At 49.8% G+C, this 20,828-nt stretch overlaps 1 protein-coding gene across 1 annotated transcript in view; it reads right to left on the minus strand.

Moving 5' to 3' along the window:
* Window positions 1-5,991: 5,991 nt before the first annotated feature.
* The window catches only part of ANKH (ANKH inorganic pyrophosphate transport regulator), a 162,178-nt gene continuing 147,341 nt past the window's right edge, over window positions 5,992-20,828 (minus strand). The window contains exons 9-12 of the mRNA XM_065905535.1: window positions 12,014-12,143; window positions 9,713-9,836; window positions 8,949-9,048; window positions 5,992-8,566 (exon numbers count right to left, since the gene is read on the minus strand). Coding sequence (XP_065761607.1) covers window positions 8,453-8,566; window positions 8,949-9,048; window positions 9,713-9,836; window positions 12,014-12,143 — 468 coding nt within the window. The 3' untranslated portion in view covers window positions 5,992-8,452. The remainder of the gene's footprint in view (window positions 8,567-8,948; window positions 9,049-9,712; window positions 9,837-12,013; window positions 12,144-20,828) is intronic.

The raw sequence follows: 20,828 nt of genomic DNA on the forward strand, positions 1-20,828 counted from the left end.
AAGAAGGCAGCTGACGTCTGCTCATTGGCTGCACTGGGGGAGAGGCAGAAGCATAGAGCTGAGCTAGGATGTGGCGTTGCCAGGCATTGGGCAGAAATTGCTTTTTGACTCCATCACCCATAAATCTGGGAGCGTCTGTCCTGACAGGGCCCCGGGACTGGGGGAAACCAGAGCTGACCACAGCCTGCTCTCTTTAGCCATTTACCTTTAAAGCAAGAGAGCCTGGTAGGTGAAGCAAATGAAAAGCATTTTAATATGTAGTATAATACGAAGTTAGATGAGAACTGTTTTATTTGTTCATTCTATTTTTTGTCTTTTGAATTCAATGGTTCTGAACCTGAAATGGGCTTCCCACTTGGCTCTAGTGGTAAAGGACCCGCCTGTCAAACAGGAGGCCTAAGAGACCCAGGTAACTGTTTGGAAGCTCAGCAGACGTGCACCCTCGTCTTCATGTGACACCGCTGACGGCTCTGCAAATCCTGATGTCGCGCGGATGAGAACTAGAGAAGATCTCGTTCTGTCAGTAGGGCAGAAGAGGCCGATCCAGAGTCACCCAGGAACTTGCCTGGCTCACAGCTGATAAGCAGCAGAGACAGAACTAGGACTCATGGCTCCTTATTTCTTTTGTTCCTTTTGTGCAAAGACCAGTGTACTGAGCTGTGAAATGAGCATGGTATTTACTGGTTTGCATTGTCCAGGCAGAAGCCTGGAGCTTGTTGGGGGCTGAATGTAATGAAGACAAGTAGGAATACGAGAAGGGCTTCGCTGCTGGCTCAGTGGTAAAGAACCTGTCTGCCAATGCAGGAGATGCAGGTTCAGTCCCTGGGTCAGGAAGATCCCCTGGAGGAGGAAGTGGCAGCCACTCCAGTACTGTTGCCTGGGAAATCCCGTGGACAGAGGAACCTGGTGGGCTACATACAGCCCATGGGGTTGCAAAGAGTTGGACATGACTGAGCGACCAAACAACAACAGCGTGGACACTGGAGGTCCTCTGCCATGTGAGGCGGGCCGGGGAGGCGAGCGTGGGCAGGCTGCTGGGAATGGTTGTGCGGGTTTGCACTGCAGAACTCTGGGAAGTGTCGTTTACATCATTGCCCAGGGGGACTCTGAGCCTGGAGAAGGGAAACAGTTTCCTTAGGTGACAGGAGTCCCTGAGCTGAGCCAGTGGAACTAAAGAAGATGCAGGGAGAGGCATGACTGTGGGAGAATCTAGGAGGGAAACTGATCGGGGTTAGGGGGATCCCCCTGGCAGGACATGGGGGCACTGTGGAGTAGGCTTCTTGGAGAATGACAGTGTGATTCACCTGGGGCATCAGGAGAAAGAGGGAGAAGGGACAGATTTGTCCCTTGTGGTAGGGCTGCTCCCCATGGGGGGAACCGACAATGCTTAGGCCAGCACGGCTCCACATCCTGACATCACAGCCAGGCAGGAAGCCACGCTGCATCCCAAGTGTGTGGGTGGAAAAAAGCATGACCTCTTAGACTTCGGGTCACATTAGAGGTGGTCGTGGGGAAGCATGCTAGAGGTCACACTGAGATCTGGGATCTAACTCAAAGAAGTGATGAAACAGTAAAAATACGTGATCTCAAGCAAGTTGGTAGCAGGCTAGCATCCTTGCTGATTCCAGGCAGCTAATAAAGCACATTCTCAGGACTTCCCTGGTGGTCCAGTGGCTGAGACTCCATGCTCCGAATGCAGGGAGTCCAGGGTTCAATCCCTGGCCAGGGAACTAGGTCTTCCCTCAGGCCCCCACTGAAGATCCCACATACCACAGCTAAGACCCGGTGCAGCCAAATAAATAAATACATATTTAAAGCAAAAACTCGTATTCTATATAATCTTTCATAGGTTAAAAATATGAGAGCCTTCATTCTTTGAGGTTAAGACGTTAGGGTTGAAAGAAGAGAATCGCTTTACACATAAAGACTGCTAAGAGCAGGATTCCTTAGATGTGGGCAGGAAGGGTTTTCACCTTCTGTTCCCCCAACGTTCCTAAAGCCCGGCCATCTGGTATCCCTGTTCTAGAAAGGGTGGGGAGAAGCCAGGCCTCAGAGAAGAGCTTTCAATATTAATGCCATGATGGGAAGTAAAAATTCATTTTAATACAGATTAAAATTTGAAGAAATAGGTCATATTTAAATAAGACATAGAGTTTGGGGAAATATCCCAGTGGGCAGAGGTTTCAGCTACCAAGGCAAAGGGTGAAATTTGAATATCTCCTATATGTTTGGCAAAAAAGGGAAATTGTAGTCAGGATTAGGAAACCACGTACTCTGGGGTATGTAAACAGACTAATGGTCAGATTAAGAAAAGCAAGAAACTGAAAACAATCTCAATCATATGCCGACCGTTTAAGTTTTACTTGAAGTAAAAATTATTTGAAAACTATTTGACAGTATATGTGCACAAATCTCTCCCAAAAAAGTACCCCTCCCCCAAGAAAAGCACATATAAACTCTCTTAACAATGCAAAAACTGACATCTATTTAATACATACACAGTACTTGTTTAAATGCAACATATATTTTATACTGACCTCTGCAATCAGTTTTAATCAAAGCTGCGCAAGTATTTTAATGTGATTGGTTTTAACAGTTTAAATTAAATCCGCAGTTTTGATAAAAAACTGAAAAGCCTATAAACTGACAGCCATATTTAGAAAAATGATTCCTAGTACATTTGGCTTCGTTAAAAAAATTCTGGATTGCTGCTAATGTTCAGATCTGAAACACAGAAAGAGGTAATTGTATTTTTCCATTGCAGGACCCTTACCATGGTCTCCACCACAGATCCGACACAGACTGTTAGACCAGGAAGGAATCTTAGCAATAACGGCCTGAGCCTCTCATTATCCGGGTGACCAACATGTGGCTGGAGAGGGGTGAGTGATGTGACTTGGAAGGTCTCCTTAAATGAACGAGCACAGGCTTGTCAGTATTGAACAGAATCCCATTTGTGGCTCTGTCAAGGTTGCTGAAGCTGTATGACTGGTTTCTTGGTTGTTCTAGCTTTAGATACTTGCCGTCTGAATACATCACTAAACAAGCCAAATATAGCCCTGACTCAAGTGTATTTGCCCGCAAGCCTTGCGAATGTGGTACCCCTGGGGGCGTGGCCTGCTTCCTGGTGACTGGTCCATGCGGCAGGAGCTGGTAGGCTAGAGTTGATGTGAACTCTGAACCTCCTGGGTTCCAGCAGGATGGCTTGAACTTCTTCAGTATCCAGTTCATCCAAACTGTGGGTCCCCCACATTCATGGCCCCACAACTTCACCTGGGCATAGTGTTTTCCACTCCTAAGGCACCATTTCCTGTCCCTAGTCCATGGTTGACGCACATCTGCCTCTAAATCTTATAGTAACGACCGATCTCCATACATCAGTGAATTTCCACGAAGCCAGACGGTTCACGGTAAAAGCATTTTTAGCAGGTTTCTCCCCATCTCCCCCTTCTTTAACCTAAGGAAACCATGTATCCTGGAGAGAGAAAGGCATTCTGGCTCTTGTGAGTTTCTGTTTTACATACACAGATTGCAGACGCTGATGCCACATCTTGCTAGTAAAGTACACTTTAGGTTAATCTAATTTAAAAAGAGGCACCAAACAGAAACATGAGCTGAAGCTGTGGGTAGCTGACAGCCATTTATAAAAGTGCATGGATCTTATACAGTCTTTCAGAGTCCCTGCTTGATTGCAAACGAAGCAGAAAAAAAATATTCTTCTGGAACCCCTTGGACTGGATGAAGATGATTTAAAAAAAAATAGACTTCGAACACGCATCTTTGGTTCTCTTCTTTGCTCAGAGTACAAGAGATGATGACAACCTTAATAGCCTCCTGTCTGGAGGAGAAAGTGAAATGTCCAAATGAGATCTCACCATCTCCTCTTCCCTTGTGAGATCAGACAGCAAACTGTAATTCGCTACATGTTTTCTGACTTCGGAGTGGGGTGTGGGCTATTCTGATTATGTAATTACATGTTTATCATTGTGCACATTTAGGTAGTTAATTTTAGACATTTACCCTTTAAAAGGGCAGAAGGGTCTTTTCGTGTATTTTTCTTCGATTTTTCTCAACATCCTGTTTCATGTGTGGTTAGATCAGCTGATGAGTCATGTGATGTTTTGCTGCTTCAAAGGACAGAAATAGAGACCCCAGATAACCCCCCTGAGGAGCATCCTGAATGTTCACCAGACACGTTGCTCAAAAACATGCTTTCCTGCTGTTCACGTGCTTTTTATGAAAGAGCCGAGTGGGGGCCGTGCTTGGGGGTGCGCGTCTCAGAAGGGGCAGGCAGGAGCCTACTTTTAGGGATGGGCTACACGTGAACCCAGACATCTCAACACCTACAAATCGCCATGAGCTATAAACCCTTGCTTCTTGCAATTTCAGTTATATTCTTAAAAAAAAAAAAACAGATTTAGAACTTAGAACATGACAGCCCCTTTCCTGGACCGTGCATTGCTTTGATTGATGAAAACTTCATCCTAAATTTAGAGGTCAGCTCACTTGCAAAGGGGCGTCCCTGATGGCTCAGGAAACATAAGAGACATGGGTTCAATCCCTGGGTCAGGAAAATGCCCTGGAGGAGGACATGGCAATCTATTTCAGTATTCTTGCCTGGAGAATCCCATGGACAGAGAAGCCAGGTGGGCTACAGTCCATAGGGTTGCAAAGAGTCGGGCATGACTGAAGTGCCTGAGCATGCATGGACCTGCAAAGAGGCCAGAAACCTGGGTAATTGGTACATACCAGTTCATGCTCTCTTAGGCACTGGTCTGCATAGAGAGTTACAGATGGAGAAAAAAATGTTTAAATATAAGAAAATATTTTTCAAGGTAATGTCATTTGATACAACAATATAAATACTTGCTCAGTCTCTCTCCCACTTCAGTTTGAAGTAAGAAAAAGAATCCAGTCAGAGAACTGTTGAGTGTTTAAACAGATGTGTTTCTGGGAATTAAGGGTACAAAAATGTGCATCTTCCCCTACCCCTTCCTTCCAAAAGACCCCCAAATGAGGAGGGTGAGTCAGGAGGGTAGGAAGCCATTAAGTTTTATACTTCTTGCTCTAAAGTGTCATTGAATAACTTTTCTGATGATGCAGTAATTATCCTAACCCCAAGAGAGACCAGACAAGGCTGCCGGGAGGACCACAGAGCCGGCCCCTGGCTGGGAAGTGCCCTGGGCTACTCTGTAGAGTTGGACCAGAGTGGACCCCCTGGGCCTAGCTCCTCGTCGGCCTCCTGTGGTTATATATTGGGAGAACTCAGGGAGTGATCAAGTCTACTGTAGCCATGTTTACATGGTCCCACTTGACGTATCTTAAACCAACGCTGAAAATTTCTGAGAGTAATTGGCTGTCTCTGGACATTCCCAGAGCCAAATCACCTGCTAGAGCTAAAAAAAAAAAAAAAGCAAAACAAAACATACATGCATAACCGAGAAGATGGACTCTGGAACAAGAGCCGCCGAGGCAGGCATTGAGTGGGTTTTAAACACGGTGACGTAAACCAGCAGCCTTCGTGCTCACATTCGAGTGCCAAGCAGGCGAGGGGCCCCAGCCATCGTGCAAACCGGGTGTGCAGACCTCTCGGGGAGCCCTGAGCTGAGTGGTGGCCGGCAGGTTTTGCCCCGTCCTGACTTTGCTGGAGCAAGCCCGGACGGCTTCCTCCTGGCTCAGATCTTGGTGTTTCATCGACGCCAGGGACGCTGAGGTCCCGCTCGAGTCCACCGAGATGCGTGGAGAATGACCTCAGCAGTGCCCCCCCAGAAAGCAGAGGCCACACGACCTCAGCTTTCTGAGGTCAGCTGCTCTTGACCCGAGCTGGCCCAGAGGAGGCCTTCAAGATGGGGAGAACACTGTGAGTGGTCCGTGCTCACTTCTTAGCATCTAAATAAAAGCAGCTGTGTGTCTATGAGGCATGGGTCCCCCACTGCGAAAGCCACTTCTGGTCTTTTCGTGATCCTTGACCTGAGACTCTCCAGGCAGGGCGCCCCCCGAGTCAGCTGAGTCACGTGCATGAGAAAAGAAACCTGTGTCGGGGGGAATGTTTCTTTGGGGGAGCCAAGTCAAAGGGGTGCCCCACCGTCTCCCTGAAATGTGGGAAGGAGACTCATCCCCAGTCCTCTCCTGCCTGTCTTGGTTAGAACAGCTGCAGAAGAACCTGCTGGCAGTGGGTTTTGCTTTATGAGCTAAGGTGTGTGCTTGGGAGCCCAAGCTGTGACGTGAGTGACTTAAGCAGCCCAAGTGAATGGAGGAAGGGGCGTGCACCTCAGGAGAAAGATTTGCACAACTGTTGCCCTGTCCCTGTGGCCTGGGCCTGGACGTCCTTCCTGTGTTTCTGAAACACTAACAAAACACCACAGTCCGTCCTTCCTTATCACCGAAGACGTCTCGTGTTATAACGCCGTGTTCTAGCTGCATAATGAAGACTCTGGCTGGTCTGCCCCGATCTGGAGGGAACAAATTTGCTTTTCAATGTACCCTTTAGGTTCCAACCCCACAAGCATGAAATACTAGTCACACATGTTAAAAAATACTGCCGTTTAATTTTCTAGTCACGTATTTTAAAAAAGCCGATACAATTAGATTTCCCCCCCATCTTCTCAGATCTGCCCCCTGCAACCACCCCAAAGTGATGCGTCTTAATTCTAAGCGGAAAAACCACTCAGAGGAAGCCCATGAGAATTTGTCCCCCAGTGGTCACTGGGTGTCCAGACATGTGAACGAACCCTGTGAATGTTCATGGCTGACTCTGAGCCCTTACATTCTTTTTTTCTATGAGGAATGATATGATTACATGGCACTGAAAGCAATAAACGCAAAAGGTTTGAATTTTTCCTCTTTGCCCTGCGAGCATATATTTCTATTCCCACTACGGTCTACATCAGCTGACCCATTTACACCCCTGTTACGCATAATGAAAAATAGTTCTCTTGTCACTGACCGACCCTTACATTTGTATACAAATGACAGAGTGTAAAACCACTGCAAACAAGACACGCTGTTCATCGATACAACACGTTTCCACTGCAGGTATGTTGAGCACAGAGGCAATCACCGTATTGTATTAGAGACGTTTTATTGAAAATGCGAAAATAGGAAATGTATTATAGCCTAAAATAAATTACATAACATATACAGTATATATTTATATCTTTAAAATATTTTTGTGTTTAGGTTCTTTCCGTCTAGGAATTTTGAGTAAATCAAGAATTTAGTGAACCGTGTCCATAATTTTTTAAAGAAAAAACCCGCTTTCCAAAACTTAGAAAAATATACTGCACTGAATGGATTTCAAATGTGTCATTTCAGGGAATATCACATAGTGACTTTGCTGTTGTTTATAAAATGTCTTGCTGTCTCATGTGACGTGAGAGGCGAGTACAGAAGAACACTTGGAATTACCTGTACCCCAGGGTTAGGACTAACAATGGCAGAACCAGGTCATAAAGCTACTTCCAAAGCGACGACATAGCAACCTGGCATTAGAATGCTAGATTATGACTTAAAGCTTGAGTTCACTTTATAAAGACTAAAATGTAAAGTTAGAATGCTCCTCCTCCCTTGCTTTAGTGCCATCTTCAGGAAAGGTGAGTGAAAAACAAGCCTTCGGGGAAACTCATGCCCAGGGACGCGGTGATGGGGGACAGGCTTTGGGACAACTTTGACAAGGCAGCTCTCGTATGTACACGGCTGGTGTGACAGCGAGCGCACACGCAGGTCCACGAAGCGGCCAGGTGAATGCTGTCGTTGGCGTGTTGCGGGTGTGCTGCTCCCGGGGCACCTCTAAACTTCCCGCCGGAGATTATTTCCGGCCGTGCATCGGTCCAGCGCGTTTGCACATCCATTCCTCAGCGCGGACGGCCACCCCGGGCTGCAGCCGGACCCCGCCCGCAGCCCGGGTGTGGCAGGCGGTTTCAGGACGCCACGGTGGGAGGCCTCTGGGCCACAGCCCTTGGCACAGCCACGTGACCGGGAAGCCAATCAAAGAAAGCCGAGGGGTCACCTGGTGATTCTTGAGCGATGCGAGGGGACAGGGTGAGCCTGCGGCCTGCCAGGCGGTGGTGGCCGAGGGGCGCTGGACGGCACAGCCGCGGTCCTTTGGTTCCAAGTGGAGATTGTCCGAGGACGGGCGGGGGAGCGGGGGCGACTACAAGGCGGCTATGTCTTTGGGGTTTTCACGAAGCGGGGGCATGAAGTCAGTTGTTTTGTTTCCACAAAGCAGTGGTGAGACCGTTCCACAGGTCCCCTCCTCAGCATGGGCACACCCGGTATGCCAGAGTGTCCGTGAAACCTTTAGATCAAGGCCTCTTTTGTTACCCAAACAGAAACCAAAAAAAAAAACAAAAAAGTGGAAGAAAACACGTCGGGGAGGAGCAGATGGCGGCGCTGGGGCATCACCTGGGCTGTCCCTGCGGCGCCCGCCCGGGGGTCGGGGTGGGGGGCGGCCTCATTCCTGCTCCTCCCGCATCTCCACGATGTCCGTGCCCTCCTCCGCCGGAGGTATGTCCGTCATCGCCGAGTCCTCCCCCTCGGCGGCCGACTCGTTCTCCATCTTCTTTTTCTAGACCAGAGAAGACGCATCAGCTGGGGCTGGGACTTGGGCGGGGGGACACAGCGTGGCAGAGGTCTCAGGGGACCCCTCGCATGGACTTGGATTTTGCTTATGGTTGGGGGCGACCTCGTCAAGCCTGCAGGTTTAGGTCCGCGGGTGCTCCTTTCAGCGGGCTACTCAGGACTTGGCTGTGTGCCTGGGTCAGTGTGAGGCACCGGCGGGGGTGGGGGGCTTCCTGTCTCCCATCTCCCCTCCCATCGTCTATGGAGACCTGGCACTGCCCGAGGACGCCACCTCCCGATGCCCTCCCCTCTCCTCCTCCTCATGGCCACGGGCAGCCTCCTACACCAGGGGCAAGCCAGGCCGGGGTGCGGTTCTGTCGCCCTCTCACCTGTTTCCGATAGACGTAGCACGCTGCTATGGCGACCATGGTGGATTCTCCCACAAACCCCGCCAGGAGGGAGCCCACGCCCAGGGTGGCTCCGTGTACCCTGGGAACGAGAACGCAAAGGGGGTCTGTCTGTTAGAGCTCCGCGGAGGCACAGAGAACCAAAACCCAGCCAAAACCCAGAAAAGGTGTGGGTGACAGATGGGGTCGGACGATTGCCTTCGAGATCCGCCTGTTAGCGGTGCACCTAATAAATATTCCACCTGGGTGGGAGAGCGCCCTGGGACCTCCCTCCGGGCCCTGTGATTCCCACTCCTGCTCCAGGTCTCAGCTCAGCATCTGCTGCGGGAGGGGCACGTCTCCCTGCCCGGCCCATGCGCCTGCAGCATCCCGCCCCTCCTCCCTGTAGAGTGCAGTTTCCCAATAGACGGGGTCCCAGGAGAGTGGGGATCCCTGAGAACAAGGGCAACACCCTCGCTCGCTCCCTTGCCTTTTTCACCTTGCCCCTGCCCTCCACACCACAGTGGATGCTCAGTGCTGACCGTGTGTGTGGGTGGGCCTGACCCTCGAAAGTGCTTTTCTAGAATGGATCTCAACGGCCTCTAACCTGGTCCCCCTGGCAGAGAAACGAGGCATCACTCAGCATTTCTAACTCGAGACACGCTTGGGGATTTCCCGTGAAGAAAAGCTGATTTGATCTTCTGGACAGAGTGCCTCGGTGGCAGCAGGATCCCATAGCTCCCCCCCCCCACCCCCTTCACACGCACCCCAGGTAGGGCAGGACCACGAGGCTGGTGATGAGAACAATGATCCGCAGCACGGAGCTGGGCGCCAGGACGAAGGTCTTTTTCAGGGTCATCAGCCACCCGGTCAGATGGGCCCTCACGGTGACTGGAGGGAGAGCCAAGGACTGGTCAGCAATGTCCCCCACCCCCCGAGCCCAACCGCGGCAGCACATCCCGAGGCCCCGGAGCGGCTGGGTGGGACCCGGCCCTGCGGCTGCCGCCCTGGGCCCACCTTCCTGCCGGGTTCCTGATCCTCTGGGTTTGGAGGAGCCCCGCCCCCCGCCCCCACCCTACCTACCCTGCAGCCCCCGACCCTGCTCCGGGCGCAGCATAGTCCTTAAGTGTCCTTTTCCCACTGTGATCACCACCCCTGGGCCGGGGTTGGGGGATGGAGGGGTGGTGCTCCCACCCCTCATCCCCACCCAGCCTCAAGCTCCCATCACGCCTGTCTCAGAAAACTCAGAAAAGAGAGGCAACTTGACGGAGGTCCAGTCTGATTCCCGAGCCTGGAAGCTGGACTGGACGCCGGGTTTCCCAGCGCATGTGGGCGGGGCGAAGGAGGGGCGGGGCGAAGGAGGGGCGGGGCGAAGGAGGCCCGGCTCACTTCCGGGTTTCTTTCCCAGCCTCCAGACCGCGGGCTGAGGCCGGCTCCATCTGTCCACGCCTCACAAAGACCTCACAGCGGGTTCCCCGTACCCCATCTCCCCAGCCTGATCTGTGAGTTTCGGGAGCGCAGGCGCGGCACCGGCCCTAGCGCCCAGGACGGGCTCCACGGAGGGTGTGTCAGTGACGGCCGGCTGATCTTGGTGGACATTTCAGTTCAGTTGCTCAGTCGTGTCCGACTCTGCGACCCCATGGACTGCAGCACGCCAGGCCACAGTGTCCATCACCAACTACCGGAGTTTACTCAAACTCATGTCCACAGTTTACTCCACTCATGTCCATTGAGTCGGTGATGCCATCCAACCATCTCATCCTCTGTTGTCCCCTTCTCCTGCCTTCTTTCCCAGCATCAGGGTCTTTTCCAATGAGTCGGTTCTTCGCATCAGGGGGCCAAAGTATTGGAATTTCAGCTTCAGCATCAGTCCTTCCAATGAATATTCAGGACTGATCTCCTTTAGGATGGACTGGTTTGATCTCCTTGCAGTTCAAGGGACTCTCAAGAGTCTTCTCCGACACCACAGTTCAAAAGCATCGATTCTTTGGTGCTCAGCTTTCTTTATGAACCAACTCTCACATCCATACAGGACTATTGGAAAAACCATAGCTTTGACTAGACGGACCTTGGCAGACCTTTAGGTTGATCTGAAACTGGGCGGGGTTTGAGGAAAGAGGAGGCCTGGTCCTTTATCCCACGTAGGGACAGCAGGAGGCACAGACCTATGGAAGGGGGGTAAACGCTCGTGTCCAGTTTGGAGGAAGAATTTGCAGTCTGACGCCATGTTCCTCCAGCTTCCGGTGGAAGAGTTGAATTTTGAGGTACAGGCGCCCACTTGGGTTTGGCTGCACAGGCGGGATACTGACCTGACGGGCCCAAAGCCAGCAGGTTGCAAAGATAGGTGGAGCCGGCTGTCTTCAAGCCCTTGGTTTGACAGACGAGGAAGAGGCGTGAAGAGGAGATTCAGAGTCCTACCCCAGTCCTAGCTCCTAGGGACCTCCAGCCCCTCCTCAGTTCCAGACCGGGGAGTCCAGTCAACAGCTCCTGCCTTGATCTCCAGGTGGTGCCAACCCTCGGGTCCCTGAGTGTCCCGCCCCAACCCCAAAGACCAGGCAACACCCCAGGCAGCCGCCAGGAATGCTTGACATCTAGGAGCAGGGGCAGTTCCTGGCCTGACTTGGGACAGCTCAGGATGGCAGGTGAGCCATCAGCCCCGGTGTCGACTGGCCCCACGGCCCATTTCTGACCACAGCTTTGCCCCTGGATTCTTTTCTCCAGCAGTCCTTTTAGAATCTCAATATGTTCATAGATTTGTGTCACCAGTCGCCACAGTGAAGACAGGGAATGGTTCTACTGCCCCTGAAACGACTCATGCTGTCCCTTCACATTCTTTCTACTGAGTCTGCAACCACTGTCCTTTAAGAAACAAATTATGCCTGTTCGACTCGCTTCTCAAACTTTCAACCCGCTGGATAATATCCTTGCATCTTTTTAATCCACCGTGAAACTTAACAGTGTATACATTTATTATGTTTGGCACAGAACTGGTAGTGTTTCTAAAGAAAGAAAACTGAATTGGGTGTGAGAGTGATTAGGAGTTTTTCTTTCATTCTGTTTTCCTTTACCTGGAACCGGGAAGAAGGAGAAGATACGCAAGGGAACAACGCATAGTTCTGCAAAGGCAAAGTCCACGCCGATGATGTCTATCAGAATCTTCTCGGAAACGTTGGGAGTCCAGAACATCACAAAACAGAGCTGCCAGGGGAAAAAGGGCAGGAAGCAAGGTATTATTAGAAAAAGGTGTAAAGGAGTGCAATCTGACAGGTATTACATGGTCCCCGAGGAACTAGGAAAGTGAGCGTGCCCAACTGGGGGGCTGGCACATGGGTCCTCAAGTGCCACTGCCTTGCTCTCTTCTTACCTGACACGGGTAAGACCCTGGCCCATTCATCACACCTGCCCCACAGGGAGCCTGGCAGGGGGACCCAGGTGGGAGGCAGGCATCTGAGCTCGTAGCCACACCAATGTGGAAAGTTTACAGAGGCTGCTGGACAACTCAGTTCAGGGTGAACATGTGTATTAACATAATTTTTACAAATTTAACCAAATAATAAAAAGTGATCTGAAAGTATCTGGATGCACGCAGAACTCCACTGAATCAGATCTGGGAGTAGGAGAAGGGGTGGGGCAGGCTGGGAGAAAAGCTACAACTGGGCCAGTCCCTAGGGGACTAACTTTTTAAGCTTTAGGTAGGTATAATCGATAGAAAAACTGAATTTAAAAATGTAACAATATAACTTTGGAAGAGAGTGTTAGACAAATTCCAATTTGTCTAACACTTGGCCAAGTTAAATGCCAATTTCATAAAATACTTCTCTGCTTCTCTTAAGATGCAAGTGATTCTTCTCTAAGATGAAAGTGAATACATTATAAAGTGAATTGCAGTTGTTCGCCGGTGGCTCAGCAGTGAAGAATCTGCCTGCCAATGCAGGAGATACAAGAGACTCGAGTTAGATCCCTGGGTCAGGAAGATCCCCTGGAGAAGGAAATGGCAACCCACTCCAGTATTCTTGCTGGGAAATCCCCTGGACAGAGGCGCCTTGGTGGGCCATAGTCCAAGGTGTTGTGAAGAGTTGGACACGATACAACAACAGAAATAGAGCTCTGAAGTTTTAGAATATGGGCTCCTCTGTCCATGGAATTTTCCAGGCAAGAATACTGGAGTGGGCTGCCATTTCCTACTCCAGGGCATCTTCCCAACCCAGGGATTGAACCATGTCTCCTGCATTGGCAGGTGTGTTCCTTTCCACTGGCACCATCTGGGAAGCCCATAATAACGTTCAGGCTTTGGGTAAATTAAGTTTCATGGAATTAGACTGGTCCTATTACCATGGAAAAGGAAATGGCAACCCACTCCAGTGTTCTTGCCTGGAGAATTCCATGGATAGAGGAGCCTGGTAGGCTACAGTTCACGGGGTCGCAAAGAGTCAGACACGACTGAGTGACTTCACTTTATTACCATGTCATGTTGAAACTCATCAAAAAGCACCTTGGTGGATCTATTATAAACATGTTTCACTTTTATAAATGCAATGGAACTTTTATTCTATCTTGTATTTTTCAACATCTGGGAAAATATTCCATTTGATTTTCAAGGATGACGGACGTACTATCGTTTAATCCTATTGCTTGATGCCAGTACTTCCACTGCATATTTGACAAGAAGGGAAAAATACCTCCTTAGATCTAACAACTCAGAGCTCAGAGGCTTTATTACTGAGTGGCCTGGACAAGTGGCCCTGCCATCTTTTCCCGCTGCAGAGCTGGTTACCAGTTAGGCATTCATGCCTACAGCCGAGGTGTGGTGGCAATTTCACAGGACACCTTCATAACCACACTGAGCACAGCGCTGGGACTCAGTTCCTGTTCTTGACTGGTAGCTAGATCGTCCCTCCTTCCAAGTACTTCCCACAGCTATAAAGCATTAAGTGCTAAGTGAATATTACCCAACTCTGGACTTGATCAGGACTTACGGAAGATAAGCTATCCAGGCTTTCCTCACTGGGTGGAGTGAGCTCTCTAGGCTGCATTCTGCTAAAAAAAAATTTAAGCTTCCAGGAAAGTCACTTAGTTTGTAACCAATGATTATTTGAGTATGAGATAATGCAGTCTCTCTGTGCCTTGCAAAATCACTGTACAGTGGCTTTTAAATGACAACAAGCTGAGGAAATAGAAGAGGGTAACTGCATGTCAGAAGGAAGGTGTGAGCGAGCACCTGCGACCAAGGTTAGTTCCTCCCACCAGCTTCTCGGCACCGGTAATGTCCACCTGGAGGCTTTCCGCTGCCCTGGAGGAGAGGGCCAGTAGCCCCTGGAGGAGGAAGTCCAACCTCAGGCCTCAAGATAGTGAGTGCATCCATATGACCGAAGACACTGCCATAAGTACCCTGAGCAGGTGACTCTAGTTCTGGTCCCTTGAAAGCAAAGCAGTAAGGCTTGATGGATCTCTGACAGAGCTTCTCAAGAGGGAGGCTTGTTGTTAGATCTAAGGAAGTATTTTTCCCTTCTTGTCAAATATGCAGTGGAAGTACTAGCATCAGGCAATAGGATTGAATGATAGTATGTCCATCATTACTTGAAAATCCTATGGAATACATAGGATTGAAATACATTGAAATACATTGAAATACATTGAAATACATTCCTTGAAAATCAAATGGAATATTTCCCCAGATGTTGAAAAATACAAGATAGAATAAAAGTTCCATTGCATGTATTGATACATCATTTCTAAAATTCACAGTGTGGTTTAACTTGGTACCAGTAAGCCCCTCTCTTCTCCACGCGGTACCCGTCTGTGCCAAGCACACCCTACAAGCCCCTGTCAAGGCCACGTGCCACCCAGGTGCTTCTTCAGAGTTTTCAGCCCCATGCGCCTCCAGCCTAGGTTGGGTCTTTCTGTTTAGTCGCTCAGTCATGTCCGACTCTTTATGACACCATGGACTGTAGCCCACCAGGCTCCCCTGTCTGTAGAATTTTCCAGGCCAGATTACTGGAGTGGGTTGTGGTTCTAGAGCAAAGTAACTGAATACTCTCAGTCGGATCTGGGCCTCAGCAATTACAGGTTTAAGGAGAAGAAATGCCACATGGATCGATGCTTCCTTTCCTTATCTCCCTCAAGTCTCTCAATTTGAATCTTAGCCTTCGCCAATCTGACCCATGCTTCCAGTGTGAAAATGCTCCTTGCCTTCCAGCTTGCTTCTTAAAAAAAAAAAAAAAGACTGGTTCCAGCATTGCCCAGAAAGGAATACATGCAACTCAGAATTAGGTATAGTGTTGGTTACAAGCTGTGACCCCTATTTGCAGGTCAAAATTTTCCATGAAACGTACTGAGCCCTAGCATTGTAATCAGATGAGATTTAACCAGTCTGTTTGAGAGAACAGGAAACTCTAGAAGGTAACCTAACAAAGACTATTTCAGGAAAACTGTCTTTCTGATGCATTCACTAGAGTAGTTTCAACTTAGCTTATGCCCTCTGAGTTGACCAGAACATGCTGTGTTCTTCAAATATTTGCAGAGCCTAATGACATTGACTTTTCCAAACCAGAACACAAACCTAATAAACTGCTGACAGTGAAGACGATTTGTTTCTTGGAGTCGCTGCAGGGTTAGGTTTTCTGCTGCTGAGTTTGCAGTCAACATTATCTCATTAGGAAGCAGCCAGCAAAACAGAACAACCCACTCCATGCCCAGATCTTGGTTTTTCTGTTTATTCTCTAATAAAAAGAACCAGGGCTCCTTAGAAAAACAACTTATTCTAGGACTAGGGTGGGAAATGTACAAGATGATCAGCTTGAAATACAGGAACCCAGAAGAGAGAGATCCCAATAGCAAAGCTGGAGGAGTCGGAGCAACTAAAAATGATGGAGCTGTGACCACAGCACAGGATAAACACTCACATACAGATACGACTTTCCTGGGACCACAGTGGTAAAGAACCCGCCTGCCAGTGCTGGAGATGCAGGTTCAATTCCTGGGTCGGGAAGATCCCCTGGAGAAGGAAATGGCAACCCGCTCCAGTATTCTTGCCTGGAGAATCCCATGGACAGAGGAGCCTGGTGGGCTACAGTCCACGGGGTTGCACAGAGTCGCTGATATAAGTAAAGAAATGGGGAGACTTACCTGGTGGTCCAGTGGTTAAGAATCCAGCAGGGAACATGCGTTTGATCCCTGGTCTGGGAACTAAGATCCCATATGCCTCGGAGCAGCTAAGCACCTGAACCACAATGAAAGATCCCACGTGACCCAATAAAGATCCCAAGCGCCACAACCAACACCCAGCGAAGCCAAATAGTAACAAATTAAGTAAGCAAATAGGGACAGATCTCCAGCACAGAATTCCAAGTAAAGTATGGAGCTACTTCCCTGGTGGCTCAGACGGTAAAGCGTCTGCCTGCAATGTGGGAGACCTGGGTTCAATCCCTGAGTCAGGAAGATCCCATGGAGAAGGGAATGGCAACCCACTCCAGTACTCTTGCCTGGAAAATTCCATGGACAGAGGAGCCTGGTAGGCTACAGTCCATGGAGTCGCAAAGGGTCGGCCACGACTGAGCGATTTCACTTTCACTCTCCTCTCAGGGAGGTGAGGCAAGTCTCCCCACTTCTGAAGTGTGAGCTGATGACTGTAACTCCCCTCTAGAAAGAGGACAGGGAGAAAACCTGGCAAATATGGTCTTGGCCGTCAAAATTACATCATCAGTGACAAGTCACGTTGACAGCATGCTCTCCTGATAAGACAGGATGAGAATGGCCATTTACCTCTGTGGTTTTCCCCTGGAAAGCCTATAAGCCCAGTCTAACCATGAGAAAAACCCCGGACAAACCCAAATTGAGGACCTAACCAGCAGTCCTTGAAACTAACAAGGCCACAAAGACCAGCCAAGTCTGAGGCACTCTCACAGACCAGACAAGGGTAAGGAGACATGGTAACATGGATAGGATCCTAGAGCAGAGAAAGGACGTCAAGAAAAAGCTTGTGAAATCTGAATGAACTGGCATGCATGCATGCTCGTCCAACTCTCTGCCACCCTTTGGACTGTAGCCTACCAGGCTCCTCTGCCCAGGGAAGTTTTCCAGGCAAGAATACTGGAATACCCCATTCCTTCTTCAGGGGCTCTTCCTGACCCAGGGGTTGAACTCCTGTCTCATGCATTGACAGGCAGATTCTTTACCACTTGGCCACCTGGGAAGCCTGAATAAACTGTGTGGTTTAGTTGATTATAATGTACAGGGGTTGGTTCCTTAGCTGTGACAAATGTACCATAGCAGTGTAAGACCAAGTGTGGTGTGAAGGGTCTGTGCTATCTTCACAAGGCTTCTGTAAGTCTAAAATAATTCTAGGCAATTCTCTGCCGGTCTACCTGGTCTTCCCAGGTGGCGCTAGTGGTAAAAGAACCTGTCTGGCAATGCAGGAGACCTAAGAGACCCAGGTTCGATCTCCAAGTCAAGAAGATCCCTGGAGAAGGGATAGGCTACCCACTCCAGTATTCTTGGGCTATCCTGGTGGCTCAGATGGTAAAGAGTCCGCCTGCGATATGGGAGACCTGGGTTCGATCCCTGGGTTGGGAAGATCCCCTGGAAGGGGGCAGGGCAGCTCACTCCAGTATTCTTGCCTGGAGAATCCCATGGACAGAGGAACCTGGCGGGCTACAGTCCATGGGGTCACAAGGAGTTGGACATGACCGAGCGACTAAGGAGAGCAGAGCTAGGTTCCCAAATAGGTGAGAGTGTGCAGAAAGAGTGAAGGAAGCCCCAACAGAAATAACACTTCTGGGCTTAAGATGCTACACTCTGACTCAACATGACTGGAATCACACAACGGGCATCTCTCTCAAGATCTTCCTCATCTGGAGTCAGTCCCTGACCACCCTGGGACTGAGCATCCTTTCCAAGAAGTCGGGATTGGAATTCGAAGAAGCTAATGGTCTCCATCAGCATTTGAACTCAGAGAACAACCAAACCCAGCATGTTGGGACATCCGTTCCCACACGTCCAGAGAGGACTCCTTTCCATGAAAGAGCACTACCAAGGACTCAGGTTTTCACTTAATTTCCAGAAGCTGTTGGCCATGCTTTTGAGGAACTCACAAAGCTGTCTCCATTACCCTGAGTAATCAGGATTAGCACTGTCAGACATTCTGATGCCCTGCAGTTAGAAGAAGTGAACTACACTGCAGCTGTTTTGAATTAAAATAGTCCGCCCTGGGCATCAGTTTTATTTGGAGGTTTTACTGAGAAAGAAAGGTTCAACTTATATTTAATTAGGTTTAAGTCTCCACTGGGTAAACCAGTGGTTAACCCTCAACAATGCCACATGCAAGGTGGTGGTTACAGGCCTGGCTCAGGACTGTGCGCTCGATAAAAAAAAGTAGATTTACACTCTGGCGCCAGCTCCTTAGCACACCTCGGATGACTAGACTACAGCACGTCTGTGGCCCAGGCTGAGGGGCCCTGGATCTGTACAAAATGCTCCCATCAGTGCCATGCACAGCGTAGGTGATCGATCTTAGCTGGCATCATCGTAAAAGGCTTCCTGGGACCACAATATAGCGCTCATTGTGGGGTCATCGGCGGGTGTTGACATTAGCATCGATTTTATTTTCCTCTTTGTGCTTTTTCATTTTCCACAAAAACCGTGTCTTCTTTTTCTGGTTCAGAAAATATTTTAGAATAAAAGAGACCCCTCTTACTGTCTTTACAGATTAAGTCAATCAGGACTTCCCTGGTGGATCAGACAGTGAAGAATCTGCCTGCAGTGCGGGAGACCCAGGTTTGATCCTTGGGTCAGGAAGACCTGCTGGAGAAGATCCACTCCAGCATTCTTGCCTGGAAAACCCCATGGACAGAGGAGCCTGGTGGACTACACAGCCCACGCGGCCGCAAAGAGTCAGACACACCCGGGCAGCTAACACTTCCACTTCACTGTTTATCCGCGCTGCTGACAGGGACGGGAGCAGTCTGACTTCCGAGGGAGGAGCACCTTTCAGAGGTGGCTGACGGCTCAACTGTTACAGCGAGGGGCTTGGAAGTGCATCTAATGTCTGATTTGATTTACTTGGGGATGGGGGTGGAGGGCAAAACAAGGCTGGACACTGTCGGACACCCACACGCCTGTCTGGCCTGTTCTCAGAGAAAGCTGACGGAGGCCAGAGGAACGCCATCGGGCCTTCTGACTCTCAGCTGCACTTCGCGCTGTCTGTCCTCGTGGGGTGGAGGGTGGGGTGGGGGCGTTTCTGAAGGGTTTTGTAGGTCATGGTTGTGACTCTGGGAGCCTCGGGACATTGTGGATTGGAGGAGTGATATGATCGGATTGTTACTTTGACAGGCTCTCCAACCCGGAATACTCATTGGAAGGACAGATGCTGAAGCTGATGCTCCAATCCTTTGGCCACCTGATGCGAAGAGCCGACTCATTGGAAAAGACCCTGATGCTGGGAAAGATTGAGGGCAGGAGGAGAAGGGGATGACAGAGGACGAGATGGTTGGATGGCATCACTGACTCAAGGGACATGAGTCTGAGCAAGCTCCGGGAGAGGGTGATGGACACGGAAGCCTGGCGTGCTGCAGTCTGTGGGGTCGGAGAGAGTCGGACACGACTGAGTGACTGAACAACAACCCAGATCATGTGAGAACAGACTGTGGGGGGTGTGGGGGCCAAGTGCCGAGGCGGGACGAGCCCCGTCGGGGGAGGGGCCACTGTAACCATCCCAGTGAGAGATGGCCTAGGACCAGGAGGTGAGAAACGGTCAGATCTGGTGGTGTTTGAAGTTAAGAGAGCTAACAAGTGCGCTAAGCGCTCCACTGTTGTGTGAGAGGGTGTCACGGGACTGACTGAGCACTGCCTTCCTTTAGTTAGAGGCCTGGCTGCCCACGAGGGCCCCTCCTGGCCTGTCCTCTCCACAGTCACTCTCATTGTGGTGGCCCCCTGAACTAGATGGGGCCATTTCTAAGAGCTTTCCTAATGCAAACAGTGAGGTCCTGAGAAGTCACTACATCCCCAACGCAACAACAGCATCTCACCAGGACTGACTCTTAGAACCAGTTCAGTTCAGTTCAGTCGCTCAGTTGTGTCCGACTCTTTGCGACCCCATGGACCACAGCACGCCAGGCCTCCCTGTCCATCACAACTCCCAAGGTTTACTCAAACTCATGTCCACTGAGTCAGTGATGCCATCCAACCATCTCATCCTCTGTCATCCCCTTCTCCTCCTGCCCTCAATCTTTCCCAGCATCAGAGTCTTTTCCAATGAGTCAGTTCTTCGCATCAGATGGCCAAAGCAGAACCAGGGGGAGCCCCAGTTTTGAAGGAAAAACGAATGCTGTTTCACTAGTGTGGCAATGCTTAAGCAGACCAGGTGTGAAAAAGCTGATGAGCCCGATTCCTGGGGAGCAGCCTTAAAGGCGGTGTCGGGAGCAAGCCTGTAGTCATCGCCAGACAGAACGGGCCGCTATCCTGCAGGCCTGCTCACTGGGGACCACTGACCCAGCCTCTGAAACGGTGAACAGTCACGTGGGCATGGAGACAAAGGGGCGTCATCGGAGCAGGTGATGGAGAAAAATACTTCAATGCACGAGGTAGGACCATGAGTATTACAATAGGGTACAGTGAGGAGCTACATATAAAGGGGGACTTTTAATGTGAGGTCAGGCCAGTAAAAATTTTAGTAAACTGAAACAGATGGAGTAAACCACATCTATTACTGAGAGAAACAGAGCTTGGTTTTTGGTTAAGCCAGAGAGCAGGGCAAGGCTTTTTAGAAAGTGTTTATGTACCCCCTAATATTCTGGCTAGTCGATAGCTATAGTTATTATTATACATCTACCTGGAATACTTTCTCACAGGGGGGCTGATGCAGCCATCAATGGTTACAGCACATTTCTG

Source organism: Muntiacus reevesi, chromosome 14, assembly GCF_963930625.1.
Source record: "Muntiacus reevesi chromosome 14, mMunRee1.1, whole genome shotgun sequence".
Classification (NCBI taxonomy): domain Eukaryota; kingdom Metazoa; phylum Chordata; class Mammalia; order Artiodactyla; family Cervidae; genus Muntiacus; species Muntiacus reevesi.